This window comes from Wolffia australiana, chromosome 5 (genome assembly GCF_029677425.1).
Source record: "Wolffia australiana isolate 7733 chromosome 5, ASM2967742v1".
In the NCBI taxonomy this organism is placed as follows: Eukaryota; Viridiplantae; Streptophyta; class Magnoliopsida; order Alismatales; family Araceae; genus Wolffia; species Wolffia australiana.
The window spans coordinates 18,846,093-18,866,443 of record NC_135839.1 but is presented as its reverse complement, the minus strand read 5'-3'; the positions used below and the strand labels follow the sequence as shown (position 1 = coordinate 18,866,443).

At 44.0% G+C, this 20,351-nt stretch overlaps 1 protein-coding gene and 1 pseudogene across 2 annotated transcripts in view; both read left to right on the top strand.

Moving 5' to 3' along the window:
- Window positions 1-20,351, top strand: part of SCD1 (stomatal cytokinesis defective / SCD1 protein (SCD1)) — a 53,242-nt gene that overhangs the window by 5,735 nt on the left and 27,156 nt on the right. For both annotated transcript variants that reach the window (XM_078575932.1, XM_078575933.1), the window contains 7 exons: window positions 1,548-1,689; window positions 1,807-1,907; window positions 2,273-2,336; window positions 2,482-2,595; window positions 8,992-9,209; window positions 10,378-10,432; window positions 10,520-10,609. In XM_078575932.1, the coding sequence (XP_078432058.1) occupies window positions 1,548-1,689; window positions 1,807-1,907; window positions 2,273-2,336; window positions 2,482-2,595; window positions 8,992-9,209; window positions 10,378-10,432; window positions 10,520-10,609 (784 nt within the window). The remainder of the gene's footprint in view (window positions 1-1,547; window positions 1,690-1,806; window positions 1,908-2,272; window positions 2,337-2,481; window positions 2,596-8,991; window positions 9,210-10,377; window positions 10,433-10,519; window positions 10,610-20,351) is intronic.
- On the top strand, window positions 13,441-16,940 carry LOC144703796 (uncharacterized; annotated as a pseudogene).

The window sequence follows — 20,351 nt, the reverse complement described above, 5'->3', positions numbered from 1 at the left end:
GGAATTGGTAGTGCTTTGAAACTTTCCCCTCTTCTGGCTGAGTTGGGCATATCAGATTCCAGATAGCAACTTGAAAAATGGGTTCAGTATTTCCAGAAAATGCTTACACAAGGGCGTGATGAATATATATATGTATATTTTCTTTAAAAAATGAATGTACAATTTGTGCCCAATTCAAGGGATTATATTTCTCTGAAGTTCTGATTTTTTTGTCCTTATATTATTCTTTTTTCCTTATTGGAGATTGATAAAAGAAGAGAGAGAGATGGAAAACAAAAGAGAGAATAGCAGGGTGGTGTGAGGAACCCACCCCCCCCCCCCCCCAATTCTTGGAACTGGACTAATAAGAATGTTAACTCAAAACTCGATTGAAGCAAAGGGTCCTTACCAATAGATGGGAGAGGAAATTACAACACATTATAAAGAGATATGGAAGAGGAGAGGAAAATAACAGTACTTTCATATAGTTCCAACAAAACAGAGCCTGCTCAATGACTTCCTTTGCTGCCATACTGATGGGTCAATGTTTCTCTCTGGATTCAACCTTTGGTACATCCAGATTTTGGAGTGGTTGCTCTTGTGCCTATGATATTTTCTGCCTTAAGAAGCTTCAGTATTTTTGACATCATCCAGTCCTCCCTGTTTCTTTCAAAAAACAATCCAGTCTTCCCTGTACAAGTGTCAGGGTGCCCCCGGTTAAAGATATGTTTTGACAAACTGGGATTGCATGCTGAAAGTTACATGGTAAACCCTCCAAACAGAGGGAAGTGCATCTGAGTACCAATGGAATAGTATCCAATGGCAATCAGTCACCTCCACTTCAGAAGGCAAATTTTATTATGATTTCTGCGCTCAGGTAGTGCGGCTGAGGTCTGTCCTGGAAATTAGGGTGTGGAGAAGAACGTTCTGATCTATTTCACATGAGCAACTGGTTCAAATACTAGTCTCATACAAAATGGGCCAATGGTTTAGCCTGGCTGCATGAATTAAGGCACATCACTTTTAGGTTGGTTATGGGTCTAAATTATGAATCACATTGCTTCTTTCAAAAACAAGGAATCACATTATATATTCCCGTGTGGGGTTGAATAACACAAGTCCTTATGTGGGCTACTTATAAGTAGTGACCCATACAATAAGATGTGGTCATATTTACAATAAAAATAAACTGGGTTTTCAATCCAAAACATGGCACAACATCAGTTTATATACATGGGTTAGTATGTTGAGGCTGAGGCCCATGTCCACAGTTCTGCGAGATCAACCTAATATAAAAGATGTGGATTAATGCTGAATGATATATCTTTAGTCTCACCTTTCAGAAAGCAACATTTGGTATACTTACTAAGTATGAAGCATTCAGCAAAAGAAAAACAGAATGACGCCTCTGTTCAGTAATGAAATGCTTTGTGATGCAATCACTTCACAACATTGTGCCATGTGTCTTGTTTTACCTGCTAACGTTCGTACTAGAGATTAGTTATTTTGGAGTGTGGTTGTTTGCGTCTGCCATCTTTGTAACTCATTTCTTTCATACAATTTTTCAGCATGCCATTGTGGGATATCATTGCACATATTGTGTCAAATGTTCCTCTTCCAACTCCGGGAAAAGATAGAGTTCTGTTTGCAATCGATAATTGTCTTCTTTCAGTAGAGTCTCCGCCAAACGAAGGGCTTCCTCAGGCAGATGTAATGGAAATTCTTCCAACGTGCCGTGCTTTGTATTCTGTTACTATTTGATTATTATGCTAATTATATTTCTTTCAAAAAAAAAGTATGCTAATTATATTTTTTTATCGGTTTCAGATATCATTCCAACCTCTTATGCAATGCTTGGATGTAGATAACGTTATCAAGCTCTTCACAGCTGTTCTTTTGGAGAGAAGAATTTTGCTTCGATCAAACAAGTAGTCTCCGCAAATAATCATTCTTTCTGGAAAAAGAAATACCCCTTTAATATTTGAACTTTGGGCGAGTGCATGAAAAATATACAAAATCTAGTTTAATAGAGAGAGGAGTAAGAAGTACATATTTTTCTCTGGTTTAATCACGAATTTCGTTCTCAGATTTTCTCGACTTTTGGGATTTATCTACGATCATCTTATTTTTCCTGAGTATTAGATCAGTTCTATTGATTAGGAGTAAGAGGTTTCCTCCCTAGCGTACTTGTATTGTTAAACAGCATGTCATTGGATACTAGTTTGAATATTTACCATATATTTCTGGAATGTGGGACGGATCGTGTGGTGATTATTTATTTTCCTTTTCCCAGGTATGCTCTTTTAACCTTGGTTTCTGAGGCAATCTGTCAGTTGATCTATCCATTTACCTGGCAGGTAGGTCATTTGCTTTAGTTGAGTCTTCTCGTATTTTGCTTGCTGGCCTGACTTTCTGGCATTCATGTCATTCTATTTTCTCATTTCTCACAGATTTAATCACATATGAGCAGCTCTCATTGAAGTTTTTTTAATAATTTTGCAGCACGTATATGTTCCATTGATGTTTTTCCGTGGGGTAGAGTACATTGATGCACCAACCCCATACATGATGGGGCTGAATTCTGGCGTTGATACATCTGGTCTTGTGATGGACGGTGTAAGTTACTTTTGACTTCAACCAGTTGTTTAGGGGATTAAATTGAGAGCTCTTTTGAGTGTCCTTCAATGCAACATGAGATAAGCATTCTAGTGCAGTGTTTTTGTGGGCATGTTTAATTATCCTATTGCAATGCACACACATCTTAGTAAAGACCTTTTTTGTAGTTTCACCAAATATGTGCAATGAGAAAGTTTTCAACTCTGCATAGGAAATTGAAGAACTTACAGTAATTTTTTAGGGGATGGTTGACCTGTGGAGGGAGATGCTAAAACACACAGAAACCTCCTTCAGGTGTGCCTTGCGGGAGAAATGGTGGGCCGTCCCAGTGTCGGAGGAGGTTAGACAGGAGTTATGGTAGAGGTTTTTGTTGCTGGATCCGGCGTTACTATGACAGTTAGACATAGGGAGTTCCTTCCTCGAGGGATATCCATGGCAGCATACATCATGGTGTGAGGTTGGACTAAAACAACCAGTGGAGGTTTGCAGTCTGGTCTGGTGGTGTCATTTTCTACCAACGAACGGGGCGACAGAGGAGCATCTAACTGTTATTTAGAAGCCAAGGGGTGTCGATCTGGTTCAGCTATCTGTGAGTCTGGCCCTGGCATTGCCACCTCGTCTAGAAAGAGCAGGGGATGAACAGATTGCAGGGTCTATGGAGCCATAGAGATGGAAATGTAGGCAGAATGGTGAAGGTGGTATGTGAGGGGTCGGTAAAGAGGCGATCCACCATTAAACCTGGCACCAACCTAAATCAGGTGTAAAAAATATTCACGGATGTATTATCAATGAAGGATGCAGAGTGGTACACCCATCAGATGACAGTCAAAAGGGGGGGGGTTGCTGGGATGGAACTGGAGTTGGTGGATGGTGAAACCCCTGCTGGGTTGACAGGAGCTGTGGGCGTATGATCAGAGGGAGCCACCAGAGCCAGGGCTCGGAGAAAGTTACACCTGGGCCGACCAATTATGAAGAGAGAGATCATGGGTAAGTATATATTGATAGAAGAAAATGGTGGTATGTCTGGAATGAGGTGGAAAGATCTGGGTTATTGTCAGGAAGGAAGGATGCTTGAGCTTTGCAGAGACTGGGAAAAAATGGGAGCTAGATGTTGCCTGGGATGAACAGGACGAGGGGCTTGAGGAGATCATAGTTGAGAAAACAGAACGGGAAATGAGGATAGTGAGGCAAGGTGTGTGAAGGAGGCTACCACCAAGATAGCTGGTATGCATCATATCCTGGGCAGGATTTAGCGACAACAAGACTGGCCAACAAATAGGTGCTTTACGGGGTCACCTCAAGACACTCAGGAGCCAAATCAGGACGGAGCATATTCAAAGGCAGGTTGCAAGGTATGTCGCATACCTTGTCTCGGACGGTGCACCGAGTGCGAAAGATGTTCCGTCGTTGAGGGTGTTCTTCCTTCCTTGGGGTGAACATGAGCCTCCTCACAACAAGAGAGAGAGGTTCCCCGCAGTTGCCCTCCATGACGTTTTCTTCAAACTCCTCGTTCTCATGTTCAAGCTCCTCTTCTTCATCATCATTTGCATCTGCATAATTGATCACCTTTCGAGTAGGGCAAACATTAGATTTGTGCCCTTCCTCATTGCACCGATAGCACTTCACCACAATATTTGGTGCATATGGGTTCTTCGTTGTTGAGCTCCTCCCAGGTGCTGCTGAGCCTGTCGGTCTCGGGGTAAAAGAATTCGACCGCCCATTGTGCCCTTGATTTTCTCCAGCGTGCCTGACATCATCTTGCAAGGGGGAAGGTCCACCTTGTGCGGTGCGAGATCTTGGCCTTCTTTGCATGAGCTGCTCAACTCTCTCCGCCGCCAACACCACATCAGTAAGCTTGTGAAACGGCTGGACAGAAAGCTTTTCTTCAATATCCCACCGCAAGCCATTCTTGTATCTCGCTATACAGTACTCCTCAAGCTCATTCAAATCAAGCCTTGTTTGTAGTCGATAAAACTCTTCAGTATAGGCACGCACAGATCTATTTTGCTGCTGGCAAACTTGATACTGTTTATATAAAACTTGTCCATAATCAGGTGGAAGAAATCGACCTTTCAGCAGCTTCTTCATCTTTTCCCACTTTCGAACAAGCTCCTTTCCAGATCGCGTTCGCGTAGTCTGCACCTGCTCCCACCAAGCGGATGCACAACCCTTGAACTTGTAAGAGACCACCTTTGCTTGTTTCTCTTCTGGGACCTTTGTGTAGTCAAAGAATCTTTCTACTTCAGCAAGCCAATCAAGGAACTCCTCTATTTCCAAGGTTCCATTGAAATGAGGTATCTCCATCTTCATGCGATATTCTTCTTCATGCCGGCTTCTGACATTTGTGGAAGAGGAAAAGTCCACATCTTCTGCAACTTTGTAACGCCTTGCATCCTCTCCACAAGATCTTGCATCAGATCCTTTTCTTGGGTTTTGACTGTGAGGGGATTGCTCAAAAGCAGTAATACGTGACAAAATTTGTTTCAACGTATCATGCACATTGTTGAAGTGCTCTTGAACAAAATCTCTCAAATCATAAAGCTCTTGCCTTAAAATAGCTGTTACCTCAGCTGAAGCATCTTCCTCAGTCTGCGCTGTCTTGCCTCTTGACATCCTTTGACGTTGATGCTGGAACGATAGACTTGCTCTGATACCACTTGGCGCAGCCTTAGCACAGGAACGGTGAAGGAACACGACTTGAGTCCACAAGCCTTGCTCTACTTGAAGTAGCTAAGTCCTGAATCCACAGAACTAGCTTCTACAACCCTTGAGTCCACAAGGGGTTGTACTTGAATCCACAAGCACAGAAGCACTCTCTAACAAAGAGAACACTCAGAGGGGAGAAACAAGAGTTTCAACAAGACATAGGTTTTAATAATTTAGTCAGGGGTACATGGGGGCCTTATATAGGCCACAAGGAGTGCAGGGTCGTCCATAATGACTGTACCCATGACAAGACAAGTCAAAACATTGAGAAAAACAAATCTGACAAGCTAAAACAGAGGATAAGCAGCTTGTCAGGCCTGAGCAGAGATATCCTGCAGATTCTGGGCCTTCTAGAAGCTGTCAGGAGATATTTTGTGTGGCTCAAGAAGATCCTGATGGGACAAAACAGAAGATTTGCAGATCTGACAAGTAAGAGCAGAGATTCTGGCAGAGGATTCAGTTAGAAGATCTTGTCAGAGATAATCTTGTCAGAAGATCTTGTCAGGGAAAATCCTGTTAGAATATCTTGTCAGAGAAAATCCTGTCAGAGGATTTTGAGGGGCTCTAGGTATAATTCTGCAGTTTCTGTCAGTTCTAGAAGAATCTCCTTCATGGGCCACAGCTTGCTAATGGGCCTTAGAAAATGGGCTTCTGGGCTGCGTCACTTAACTGGCTTCTAGAACCTGGATGATCTAGAAGAGATGAAAATCTTGTCAGAAGAAGAGAAGCAGTGAGGTTTCTGTGCGATAATAGTAGAGGAAGACAAGAAGTTGGAGATGGATTGGAGCCATCAGACAAGATAGCTGTGGGTGGAGGGAGGCTCAAACATGAGGTTCTTCCATCTCATGTAAAATGGCAGGAGGATATTAAATCATATAGTGAGGATACATACATGCAAGGAGTCAGGGGTTGGTGGAAGCTTAAGCAATCGGTAGAGCTTTGGTTGATCACTTCAAGAATTTCTCAAGGAGTGGGGATAGAAATGCGTGATGGAATGGCACGGGAGCAAGTCAGTTGGCAACAACACAACAAGGGTATTTGTCGAGGCTATCTCAAAGTTGGCAATCTGGATGGCCATCAGGAGGGCCATCAACATAGGAATTTTTGGCCTATTTCTATGTCCAACTCAACATACCTCATCCTAGAGAAGGTGTTGGCTATAAGGCTAAGAGGTGATGGGGGAGCTTATTGGACCCTTTCAATCAGCCTTCATTCCAGGCAGACAGCCGGCAGATGATGCAATAGTAGCATTAATGTAAAAGAAGAAAAACCAAAGGTTTTATGTGAAAGTTGGACTTCAGTAAGGCATATGACTCCCTCTCTTGGGACTAATGTTTGCCCGTCTGATATCCGATATCAGACAATTTGATATCTGGATGAATTTGAGACTACAAAGATGATATCCAATTTCAGGTACTTTTATCAGATGTCGAACGGTTATTGAATATTCACCCTGTAACGGAAACCAACAAAGATGAAAGCTATTTTGGTCCCTGCTAAACCAACAAAGATATTATTTACTTTTCACCGTGCAATTTTCGCTTCTCTCCCGATATTTATCCCAAATTATTCAACTTGTTTATATATTTCAACTTCTATGTTTCATATTTTGAATTTACAAGTTGGTTATTGGAAAACTGATATCTGATACTGATGTCCAATATCGTCATCTAATCCCTGAGACAAGGACATATGCTGATGTCGGGACCAATCCTTGAGATGAATGCAGATACCAATTTGGGGATGGATAATGGTATCAGAAAATGTCATCTGACATCAGGATATTGGTAAAATGGAAATTGGATTTCCCATAGATATCTGGTACATCAGTCCAGATATCATCATCCGATATCTAGATTGGTACGAGCGAACACGTCTTTGGGCTGCTTGTGGACATCTATGTGGCAAAGAGGTTTCCCTGGGGGATGGGTGGGGAGGATTAAGTGTCGTATCACATATAGCTCCTTTTCGATGTTTGGTGAATGGGCGCCGTGAGGGATGGATTCAACTGCAATGAGGCATTGGGCTAAGATGCCCTCTAGCAATACTTTTGTTTGTCCTTACAGTTGACACCTTCACTATTAGCGCAATTAATGTTTGTTACCACAGCCGGTTGTAGCACTTTGAAACACCAAGTATTCCATCACGGAGTCCACAAGCAGTCTGTTTTGTCTGTTTTGGGTTATCGCCAAAGGAGTCCCTCTGCTCAAGTGCCTTGGGAACACTGATTGGGACATTACCTATAAGGGACATAGGTTTTTGTTGGGGGGGATTTCAAGACCACGGATTGGAAGCCTGTCATCGAGAAGATGGAACGATGTGTAGATGGATGGTCAGCATGAGTGCTATCAAGGGGGGTTGTCTGGTGCTGTTGAGGTTGGTGCTTGTGCTTCCCATCTTCTATCTCTCAACCTCAAAGCTAACAGTCTGTGTCAGTAATCTCTTTGAATTTTTGATGAGGATGTTTCATAAAAGGCTTTGGGCTGAAGGAGTGAGGGGGATGGCCTCAGTAGCTTCGGGCGTGATCTGCATACCGTTCAACCAGGTGGCATAGGGGTATTACAGCTACACGACATGACTCTTGTCCTCTTGACCATATGGAATATGCAGATTTTTGGGACTAGAGGAGGATATGGTATTAAAGTGATGAAGGATAATCATGTACTATAGCTGGGTTGGAAATGGGATATATATCTGGTTAGAAGGGCATCTGCATTCTGGCAGGGATTGGGCTTGTGTTTCTTCTGGTTTGAGAATTTTTTGCCGCTAAACTGGGGGGCGGCTCTTTTTTCCTCTATTGGATGGCCACTTTGTCAGCTTGGGCCCCTCAATGGATAAAGTTCCCTAGATTATTTACTCTTGCAAAGATTCTGCAGGCCATGGTTTGGGCTTGATGGCACGTTGAACTTGTTATCCCAGATGAAAGATTTGTCAGAGGATGCAGCGGTCCCAACTATGACTATGAACCTAAGACCCTCAAGCGGGTCACATGATTGGTGGATGTGGTCTGGGATACATATGAGCTGGATACGAGTGGATCAGACACATACTAGTGTGGAATCGAGACGAGAGATGAGGCACTACAGTGGTTTGCTTGCACGAGACGATGTTGGAATGCTATGAGGAAATGGAGTGGAATTTAGTAGGCTGAGGATATTGCCGATTGGTGGAGCAACAGGGGTTAGTGGTACTAAACTTGCAATCCTTGAACACATGGTTGCTGGCAGATTTGTAGGTTACATATAGAATGGGGAAGGCAGCTCGGGTATTGTGGGTAATTAGGCTACATCGCAATGAGGTTGTGTTTAAAGGAAGGGCTTTGTTGACGGACAATGTCCAACATGATGTGGAGCTTAGCCTCTATGCTTTTGAGAAGTCTCGTTATATAAAGATCGGACCTTGAGACCCCTGAGGCATATTCTTTCCCTAAAAGCTTAGCATCTATACTTTTGAGAACTTGTGCATTCTAAAATCGCTACCAAACACAGAGTCCAAATTTTTTTTGTAGGTGATGATGTCTGGTTATTTTATCATTTGTGAACTTGTATCATTTGTGTGAACTTGTATCATGAGGGAAGAAATGAATGTGTATCATTTGGTTATTTTATCATGAGCAATACAGAAGTTGTGAACCTGTATCATTTGTGTATTTTTGGTTTAAAAGTTGTATTGAATATTTTTCATCTCCAGGTTGTAGTTGTTGACCTAGATCACAATCAAATCATTATTACAGAGGAAATACCAACTGTGCCAGAACCTGAGCTAGGTATCCTCCGCAGTGAGATTGCATGCCTTCTATATCCAAATGTAATTCAGATTGATCAAGTAAAGAGCACATTTGGGAATATTTCTGATGTTCTATTGAACGGAAGAAAGCCTTGGGGACGAGAACATGATATTCAAGTCAGGTAATACTATTTGAAGTTCCAGGTCTCTGTGACTTTAAGGTTTGACAGTCTTCTGCAATTCTTACTTTTAGAGTATTTCGAGTTTTGCTTAACAGGACCATACCACTTTTGCATATCCTAATTGGATACCTCTATTTTTTGATTGAATACACTTACCTCATCCCTATGTTAACCTAGGAAATTATTGACTCGGTTTCTTTGTAGATTATGAAGATGGCCCAAAAGAACATGCTTTTCATTCTAAAATTAATCATTGATAGCTGGGGTTATCTTGTTTCAAAAAGTTTGTTTAATGCACAATGTCTTTTCTGTTATTTGATGTGATACAAGCCAGTTGCAAAATTCACAAAATCAAGGGAATTTCCAACAGAATCTTATGCAGAATCTCTTGATAAAAAATAGAGGTATCCAATAAACATCAAGGAAGCTGGAATGATCTTTGTTCCATTCAAGTGCTTAACAACTGTGCTAAAAGCTCTTGGTGATAGCAAGGGCACAACGTGTCTCTTTAACCAGGATGTTGTGCTTCAACACTCCTCCACAGCCCCTGCCACTGTCCTATTTTATGGCCCTAGCATGCCATGTGTTGCTTCTGGGATTTGAACCTGCTACCTGGCTCTGGTACCATGTTAAGATTCAAGCACTTACTAACTGTGCTTTAAGCTACGGCTGATATCAAGGTGCTATTTTTCCTCTTTAAGCAGGATGTCATGCTTCAATAATCTTGTTCTTAAAAGTTTGTTTGATGTGTCTTTTATTTACATCAACAATTTGATGATTTTTGTTGTTTTTTACCTGAAAAAGAGCTGTACCTGGGCTCCAATTGATTGTATATTTATTAGAAAGTCCCCATCTGTTTGTATCATGTGGGAAGACCGTAAGTAGCTGCAGTATGATTTGAAAGGAGATAGACAGCGAATTAGAACCGTGTGCCAATCACTTAGTGGTTTTTCTTTGTTTGCAAGTTTTTATAACCTCTCTTCTCATTCTCATGTTGAATCGATATGCATAATTAGGGATGAAATTCTGGATTTATTGTCATGTACTGCATACCCATAATTTTTTTTCACATTTTTGATATTTCAAAGTCAACTTGGTTATACAGGTGGTTCCTCATCTCTGCGTTGTGCAATGTATTGTTAAATCATTCATTTTCATCTTGATGTAGGTTGATATTTCTAAAATTTTTTGCTTCCCTTTTAAGTGGATATCGTAATTTTATTGTAAGTTTCTCCTTCCCTGCTATTTTGTTTTTATTACACTCTGACGACCTCATTTTTGTTTCTACTGATTTAAGTCAACTATGTCAGGAAAATAGTACATCCCATTCTTTCAATGCTCAAGCTTTTCTTAAGAAGCGTGCTCGTTCCACTAATCAACCGCCTGAAGCAATGTCAATGGTATAGATGAAGATAACCTTGTCCATGGTGCTAAGAATCTTTTATGTAAAATTTTGGTGTTATTTCTTGATTTATCTAGCTATATATACACAAAGGTCAAGTTTTCATCCTGATTTGATGAATTTGTATTATCATCCTCCGACATTCAATAAGTTTTTTTGTAAACACCGACATTCAATAAATTATCTGTGCACTCCAGAATAAATAGCTTGAACATCGAAAAACGCCACAGGTGTGGATATAGAAGATTGGAGTGAGGGAGAAGAGAGTGGAGAGGGGGAGAGAAGGAAGTGTAGTGGGTCCTTCCCCATGCCTTGAGAGATGGGCTGATGTAAGAGAAATATTCAAACTCCATTTACGACAGAGTGTTTGTTCGTGCATAAAGAGGAGTTGGGAGCCCATATACCAATTAAAAATAGGCATTTGTCTTTAAAAAATACCATGGCCCGAAATAAAATCTGATTGAACATTTGTGGTTTACTTGGAATCTTGGTGAAACCAAATTTACATTCCGTATCTACAACACATGACACCTCCCTCCATATGATCACATATGTTGAACGTGGTAGGGCAATCAGACAGTTTGGTGGTGGCATGGAACAAGTCAATGTTTCTGAGGAAGATTCATGGACAGGAGAGTTTTCTATTGTGATGAACAAAAGAGGAGAAATTGCAGCTTCAAATTATTTGACATCCTTTTATACAGCCCGATAAACCCAACATTATTGGCATCCCTTAAAGGGAAGCTGGCTGGCGTGGTGTCAAAATTGTTGGGTTTCCTATTGATGTTTGTCGGTGATTTCTTCATGGCATTTCAAGCAGATGACAAAACTGATGGAATGAGTGGCCAAAACCTAGGATCTGAGGCCTTTTGGGTGTTCATCGCAGAGATGTCTTTGTAAGAAATGGGACTGACAGACTACGTGATCTTGGAGGAGCAGGGAAGGTCGTATACCTTAATTATGTTCGAATCATTTCTTCTGCTGGTGGAGCTGACACAGCCTTAATACAGGAACAGTGTAGGAACAGGACTTGAATCCACAAGTCTTGCTCTACTTGAAGCAGCTAAGTTCTGAATCCACAGAACTAGTTTTTTCAAACCCTTGAGTCCACAAGGGGTTGTGCTTGAATCCAAGAGCACTAAAGCACTCTCTAGCAAAGAGAACACTCAAAGGGGAGAAACAAGAGTTTCAACAAAACAGCCGACTTCAATGATATCCTTCAAGGGTACATGGGGGCCCTATATAGGCCACAACAAGTGCAGGGTCGTCCATAATGACTATACCCATGAAAGGACAACTAAAAACATTGAGAAAAATAACTCTGACAAGCTAAAACAGAGGATAAGCACCCTGACAGGCCTGAACAGAGATATTCTACAGATTTTTGGGGCCTGTTGAAGCTGTCAGGAGATAATTGTGTGGGTCAAGAAGATCATGATAGGACAAAACAGAAGAAATGCAGCTTTGACAAGTTACCGCAGATATTCTGAAAATCTTGGCAGAAGAAGAATCTATTTGAGGATTTTGTCAGATATGAATCTGTCATTGAATCCTGTTAGAGCAAATCTGTCAGAGGATTTTGAGGGGCTCTAGGTACTTTTCCATAGGTTCTGTCAATTCTAGAAGAATCTCCTTCTTAGGCCACAAGTTGCTAATGGGCCTCATAAAATAGGCTTCTGGGCTACATTAATTGTCCCTTCTTCAAAAGAACTCGCCCCCGAGTTATGTTCTTTTGCAGCAAAGTACTCATAAATGTCACTTAAGTTGTATGTTTTGGGGATTCCCATGTGCTCTAGAATGTTGATAACATACGCATTGTCATTGGTTTTCTTGAGAATCTTGTAAGGACCATACTTTTTTGTCGTCAATTTGTTGTAGGTGCCCACAGGGAACCTCTCCTTGCGCAGAAAGACCATAACCATATCGACTTCATTAAAAACTTTCTTGTGTCGCTTCTTGTTTAACGCCGCGCACATTGTTGTGGACAGATTTGATGTAGTCAGCCACAAGCTTTTGCCTTTCTGTAAAGGTAGTTGCAAGCAGTCCAGAGGGATCTTTGGAGGATATAGATACACAAACTGAAAATGGGGATTGCTTGGTTGAGTGATTCACCATAGAGTTGTAAGCAAACTCAGCTTGTGCCAGTGTCAGATCCCATTGCTTTAGCTTATCTCTAGAGAGACATCGAATCAAGTTTCCCAGCGTTCTGTTGACGACTTCCTTTTGGCCATCTGTCTAAGGGTAACATGTGGAGCAAAACTTCAAAATAGTGTTAAACCATTGCCAAAGAGTCACCCATAAGTGAGAGAGAAACTTGGAATCGCGATTAGAGGTAATCGTTTCCGGCACTGCGTGAAGGCTTACAATCTCTTTGAAGAAAAGATTCACAACTTGAACCGCATCATTAGTCTTCTTGCACGGTATGAAATGAGCCATCTTGGAGAACTTGTCAACCATAACAAAAACAGAGTCTGCACCTTGTTGTGTGCGGGGTAATCCCGACATAAAATCTATGGATATATCCGTCCACAGTTGTTCAGGAATTCGTAGAGGAGTGTACAGGCCTGTGTTTTGAGCTTGTCCCTTGCTGCTCTGGCAAATGCTGCAACAAAGTTTTCCACATCCTTCTTCGTCTGCGGCCTATAGTATCGCGCCTCAAGCAACTGGAGGGTCTTGTCACGCCCAAAGTGACCGCCAAATATGTGATCACTTTGCTCGCTGTCAGACCACTCTCCGATCATTTGGCAATCACATGAGGAATCCAGCCCTTCCATTTATTTCAAGCTGGACAAATCCTGGCTCCAGATTGTGGGCTTCAAAGGAGGAGGTTGTTAAATGGTGGTCAAAGAGTCCTAGGCATGGTTTGGCAATAATTAGGTTGGCTATCAAAGTTGGAGGTCTACAAAGGCACCTCAAGGAATTAAGGAAATGGATCAAGGGGGAGCACAACAGAATGTGATTCAATGTCTTGGCCAGAATCAAGGATTTGGACACTATGAAGGATACCAAAACCTTATTGGAAGAAGAGGAAAAGGATCAGGGTTGGCCCTAGAGAGAATAAAAGAGGGAGATAAGATGGGGATGGATCGGAGACAAAGGTCAAGGCAGCTGTGGCTGAAACAGGGGGATGCTAACACAAGGTTCTTCAATTTCATGGTGAATGGTAGGAGATTGAACTAGATACTTAGGGTGCAAGCAAAAAATGGGAATACTCGGGTGCCAAAGCAGTTGGTCAAATTCTAACAGTCTGTTCAGGAATTTTTTCTGTGACAAGGTGGAATAAGTAAGTGGAGGTGTAGCAGAAGTGCTGATGCTAGAGTTGTAGGGGGCGTTAGTGCAACCCTTCATAAAGGAAGATGTTCAAGAGGCCATTTAGTGGAACAAGGGCCCCAGAGCCTGATGGGTTTTGGAAGAAATATTGAATAACAAACCAGGATGAGAGAGGTCTGGTCATTCCTGAAAGCCTCCATCAAGTGAGCTTGGCAAGGAGAGTAGAAGGAGGTGAGAGACAGGAAAAGACTCTATTTCATATTGGGTGAAGAATCCTAACTTTATACAACATTCGATGGACATGTGGCTTGATCAAACACGGCAGTGATACATACACAATTGCACAGAGTTTTGGGTATGACTGTAAAAGTGAGAAAAAATAGAACATGTTGTTTTCGCTAACAGTTTCAGTTCTTTTTAGCAAACTCAGGGAGCTGGTGAAGATGGAGGTAATGACCACAACTGAAGAGCACAGATGTTGAAACTACAAATCGAGAGGATAAAACGAGCCGATAGTTGGTGGATGATACATTTGTGGCAGTAGAGATCCTAGTGGTGTGGAAAGAAAGAAGGTTCCTGGTTTTTGTGGAAGGTGGATTTCGCAAAGGCATGGCTCCTGTGACTGGGAGCAACAAAATTAATTGCGTTTAACATGAAGTTTCACTATAGAATCCTGATCTGATGAGAGAGTGGATGGTAAACATTTGCGGATAGTCAATTCCAAACTGATGAATATAACCCTTTGTCACAGGCGAAGCTTTCTGCTTTCCTGGTGATTTCTGCGGTATACCCTTGTCAGATCCGTTGCCATGGAAGACACCCGTGTTCAACAGGTGATCGAGCAATCAGTGCTGACAGTGGCAAAGGCAGTGGAGGATAAATTGGATGAGGAAATTGCCACGTTAGAAAGGCTCGATGCCGATGACCTTGAGGCACTACGAGAGCGACGGCTGCAGCAGCTGAAGAAGGCAGCGGAGAGAAAGAGCCGTTGGGCTGCGCTAGGTCATGGGGAGTACATGGATGTTTCGGAGAAGTATTTCTTTCCTGCTGTCAAAGCCAGTGAGCGTGTTGTTTGCCATTTCTTCCGGGAGAACTGGCCATGCAAGAGCATTTCAGAGGAAGGCGTCGGTGAAGGGGGCGCAGAAGGAGAAGACGGCAATGGCGGAGGAGAGGCGGCCGAAGGCGGCGTACTGGGAGAGAAGGGACGCCGCAAAGGCGACGTTTTGGGGGAGAAATTGCGATCGGAGAAGCACGGCGTGGGCAGAGTTCAAGCTTCCGACATTGTTGCAAGATCTGAGGAGATCGATCAAGCCGCAATGATCAAGTCAGGTCATGAGCTTGAGGTAGAAGAAGATGAACTGAGCAAAGAAGCAGGAAGCCCCTACTTCAGGGTTCCGACCATGGCCATCGGAGGAATCGAGGGGGTCAGAGCAGTTGATGAAGACGAGACGCTCGCCAATTTTCTTGAATCGGAGATTGTCTCTGTCGAGGAGTACGTCAAGGACGAGCAGAAGAACCTCAAAAGGGAGCTTCTTTGGACGCAAGAGGAGGTGAAGCGGATTCAGAGTGTGCCCCTTGTGATCGGGCAGTTCATGGAGATGGTTGATCAGAACAACGGAATTGTGGGTTCGATGACGGGGTCAAATTACTATGTGCGGATTCTGAGCACGATCAATCGGGAGCTGCTCAAGTCGTCGGCGTCCGTTGCGCTGCACAGGCACTCCAATACGCTCGTTGATGTTCTTCCCCCCGAGGCCGACTCTTCCATCTCTCTTTTGAGCCAGTCGGAGAAACCGGACGTCACGTACAACGATATAGGTGGCTGTGACATTCAGAAACAGGAGATTTGTGAAGCTGTTGAATTGCCTCTGACCCATTATGACCTGTACAAGCAAATCGGGATCGATCCACCAAGAGGTGTGCTGTTATATGGCCCTCTTGGGATGGGAAAAACTATGCTTGCGAAAGGCTGTGGCGCATCATACTACCGCTGCCTTTAGTCTCGTGTGGTTGGATCTGAATTTGTTCAGAAGTATCTGGGCGAGGATCCAAGGATGGTCCGAGATGTTTTCCGTCTTGCCAAAGAGAATGCCCCAGCGATTATATTTGTTGATGAAGTCGACGCTATCACCACTGCTCGTTTTGATGCTCAAATTGGAGCTGATCGTGAATTTCAGCGCATCCTGATGGAATTGTTAAATCATTGGTGTTTTCTAATGGGGGAGGCCCCTCGATGTCTCTATGGCCCTGACTCTGGGCTGGAGCAGCATGTTTTGAGGGAACCGATGGATGATCAAACCATAAACTATATCTGGGCATCTGAGGGTATAGCCTTGATATGCTTCACCTCGGGAACCACTGGAAGGCCTAAAGGAGTTGCACTAAGCCACATGTCTCTGATTATCCAGTCTTATGCCAAAATTGCCATTGTTGGTTATACAGAGGATGATATATATCTGCATATGGCTCCCCTATGTCATATTGGCAGTATTTCTTCGGCTTCTGCTTTATTGATGTTTGGTGGTTGCCATGTTTTCCAACCCAAATTTGATGCAAGATTAACCCTTCAATCAATCGAAGGGTTTCAATTTCCGTCTTTGATTACTGTTCCTACAATGATACCAGCTCCCTTGCTCCCTTGCTCCCTTGCTCCAACTCCCTTGCTCCCTTGTTTCGAGGACATGAGAGTTACCAGCTCCCTTGCTCCAATCATAGAGACTGAGATGCAGATCTTCGTGAAGACCTTGACATGGAAGACGATCACCCTTGAGGTGGAAAGCAGAGCCAAGATTGGCACTGTGAAGGCAAAAATTCAGGATAAGGAAGGAATCCGTCCAGACGTTCAGCATCTGATTTTTTCCGGGAAGCAACTTGAGGATGGATATAACCTCGCTGATTACAACATCCAGAAGGAGGCTACTTTGCACCTCGTTTAGAGGTTGAGGGGAGGCATCATGAAGCCTTCTTTCTGGGCGGTTGGGAGGAAGTACAACCAAGAACAAATGATCTGCCAAAAGAACGTTCCTCCGTACATCAGAGACACATACACGCTTGTTGTTCTCAACATCACTTCCCGATCAACCGTGGATGATTTTCTCCCTCTTTTCAGTCGATATGGGAAAGTTGTGGATATCTTCATTCCAAAGGATCACAGCACAGGGGAATCAAGGGGCTTTGCATTTGTGCACTACAAATACGCCCAGGAAGCTGTCGAGAAACTTGATGGGAAAATAGTTGACTGGAGGGATATTATGGTTCAGTTCGCGAAGTACAGTCCTAATGCTAAACCCATTCGTAAAGGGAGGGAAACAGGACTCTTATCTCGCTCGTGGGGGAGAACTTGGAGTGGAAGTCTCAAGACAAGGCATAACGAAGGAGGAGAAGGTCGAGCATGCACGGGATGGCAGGGAGGATCATTTTCGCGGATGGATGACCCTTCAAATGACCCGCGACGTCTCCTAAATATACAGGTGCGGAAAAAGGAGGACTATGGCATCGTTCTACAGCGGCAGACATCGATTTCAGAATCACAATGAAGAGGGAGAGAGGGGAACAGGCAGAAAGGGCCGCACAGACTATTATGACGGTTGTCATGGCAGATACACGGCAGAGGAGGGAAGGCGGGAAGCTCATGGCAAGCACGTTGCAGGAGAAGAGGAAGAAATGGACAGAAGACGAGCGGGAGAGGAGATGATTATCAGGGAGGGAGCGGGGGAAGATTACACGCACATCACTATGGCAAGGGCAACGGCTCCCAGGGAGCCAGGAAAGGGCACCCAGAGCATAAAGGGGGAATGGAGGTCCAGGGTGACGACAGCGGTGAAGGGCAACATCAGGGACTGGACGACGCCTTCAACAGGCAGCTTAGAGAGAGAAGGGAAGATCCAAAAAGTGGGAACAAGACTCGACAAAATGCTGGGACATCAGAAGAGGAGGGGGGCTGGGTGCAAGTGCAACCATGTCGAAGGAGAATCGGGGGAAAGCAGCCCAGTGGAATCTGGAGGTCAGATATTTGCTATAAATGTCTAAGACAAGGGCACCATGCTTGGGAATGCCGGGGCCCAATAACCTGCAGGAAATGTAGGCAGGCAGTACATCGACAAGCTTATTGTGATGTCAGCAAAGGAGAGACGTCAGCTAAGAAAGTTTCTAAAGTGGATAGGGGAAACCAAGGGAAGAGCCACACAAGCAGAGGGTTTGGCGATCAGGCGAAACCTGGAGGATCAAGATGTCTTCAAAGGATGTCTAATAGGGGACGTCCCACAAGGAGCCCCGAATATTGAGAAGGTGAGACAGGGTCTCTGGGAGAAGTGCCCGAGCCTGGAAAGGGCAGAGTTATGGGCTTCTGGAAAATGGACAGTTTTTTATCCGTGGGGCTCCACTTACGGCATACGACATGGTCAAAGGCTGGAGACAACAAGTCGAAGAACATGCAGAGTTGAAATGGCGACATGTGCTTCCAAAGGATGGAGCCCCAAAAGAGACGCGTGCTACAACCATACTAGAAGCCCGAGACATCCCGATGGGGTACAGAATCAAGACGGCACTTGAAGCCATGGTCAAATCTTTCGGCATGCTCCGGAGTATCCTCTCAACTGGAGTTGTATTCGGTGACCCAGATTGCGTGATAATAGAAGTGGAGCGTTTCAAGGGGGCAATGATTCCACCCAAGGTCATTTTGTTGGGCCCAGAAGGGTCTTTTGAGATCCGGATGTATACACGGACTCCACCACTGCTATCGAGGGGAGGTACAAGAGACGAGGATGAAGCTCGGAATGAGGAGGATACACCACGGGAGAGAGAAACCAAAGCACCAGTGGGAGGAGTGATCAAAGAAAGCCGAGAAGCGGAAACCAGGCAGAGAGCACGAGGGGAAGAGACTGGTCACCAGGACGCGAGTGCGGTAACAAAGCAATCTAGGGCTGCAGAAGATAGGCAGGAAACAGACGAAGGAGCTCACTGCCAGACAATTATGGAAAATGTCAATCAAGAGGTGGCGACGATAGAAGGGGGGACAAATCAACATCTGGAGAAAGCAGGAGGAGGAGAAACATCCGCAGGCAAGCCCCCCCAAGAACCGAATGTGGTGAAGAAAGCAAGGAAGCCGGAAGCAGGGACGAACCAGAGAACCGCAGAGCAGCACTTGACACAAGAAGACAAAGGGGAAAATACCAGAACCAGCATCGTCTATTGGAGGAAGAAGACAATTATGAAACATGATCGTGGAATGGCTTAGCTGATGAAGATTGCAATGAGCAACAGGTCGAAGCTTATAGCTGGGGGAAAGGAGAAGAGGAACGCAAAGAACAAGGCTCCAATGTTGAGTTCAAGTTTGAGTGTACCAGATGCGGAGACACTCACAAGGGGACTAGAAGACAAAAGGGATGAGCGAAACGAAGGAGAAGATAATCCCCTACTCAGCCAACTAGTAGAAGAGATTGCAGCGAAGGTGGGATTGCAACGGACCCAAGAAGGGGGAAGGGGACCCAAAGGTTTTTCATAAAGTGTATTTCATGGAATGTTCGTGGGCTCCGGGATGAAAGTAGACAAGGAGTAATAAGAAACCATCTGAAAGAATGGGGAGCCACAGTAGTATGCCAGCCGGAAACGATGTTGGAAAGCTGTGAAGGTAGAATGTGGAACACAGTGGGCCGAGGCTTTCTTGAGGGATTCTTGGCAGTCAATGCAGTGGGACGCTCTGGTGGGGTGATAATAGCTTGGAACGATTACACTGTTTGATAAAGTAGAAACCTGGTCAGGACAAGCGACGGCAGCAGTCAAGCTAAAAAGGCGAAGCGATGATTTTGAGATGGTCATAATATCAGTGTACGGCCCGACAAATGCAGCGAGGAGGAGTGCTTTATGGGGGGAGTTAGCAGAGGTAGTTTCCAAATTCCAAGGATCGCCAATGTTGTTCGGGGGAGATTTCAATATAACGCTAGAGGCTGGGGACAGGCCACAAAACAGGGGAGGGCTAGACCTTGACTCAGCAGATTTTTGGTCATTCATCTCTGACGCAGACCTTCAAGAAATGGGGCAAGTGGACTGTGTACACGTGGAGGAGCATGGCGGGAGGCGAGATGAAATCTAGACTGGATAGGTTTCTATGCTTAGTAGAGATGGCGGAGGAGTTTCCTAATGCATATGTGAAATCACTGCCAAGGCCGCTGTCAGATCATACTCCCATTGTGTGGGCGACCAACGAGCTTTCAGGCGCTCCACATATTTCAAGATGGATAAATCGTGGTTTTATGAGGAAAAGTTCAAGGAAGAAATAGCGCAAGCATGGATTGTACAACCAAGAGTAAGGTCAGACATAGAGACCATTGCTCAGAAATTGAACGGACTGCGACAACATTTGATGGGGTATCGAAACGAGTCTGGGATACGAGGAAGAAGAGGAGGAATGATGTCCTAGCCAAAGTAAAGTAACTGAATGATTTGGAAGACAATAGAACCCTAGAGGACGA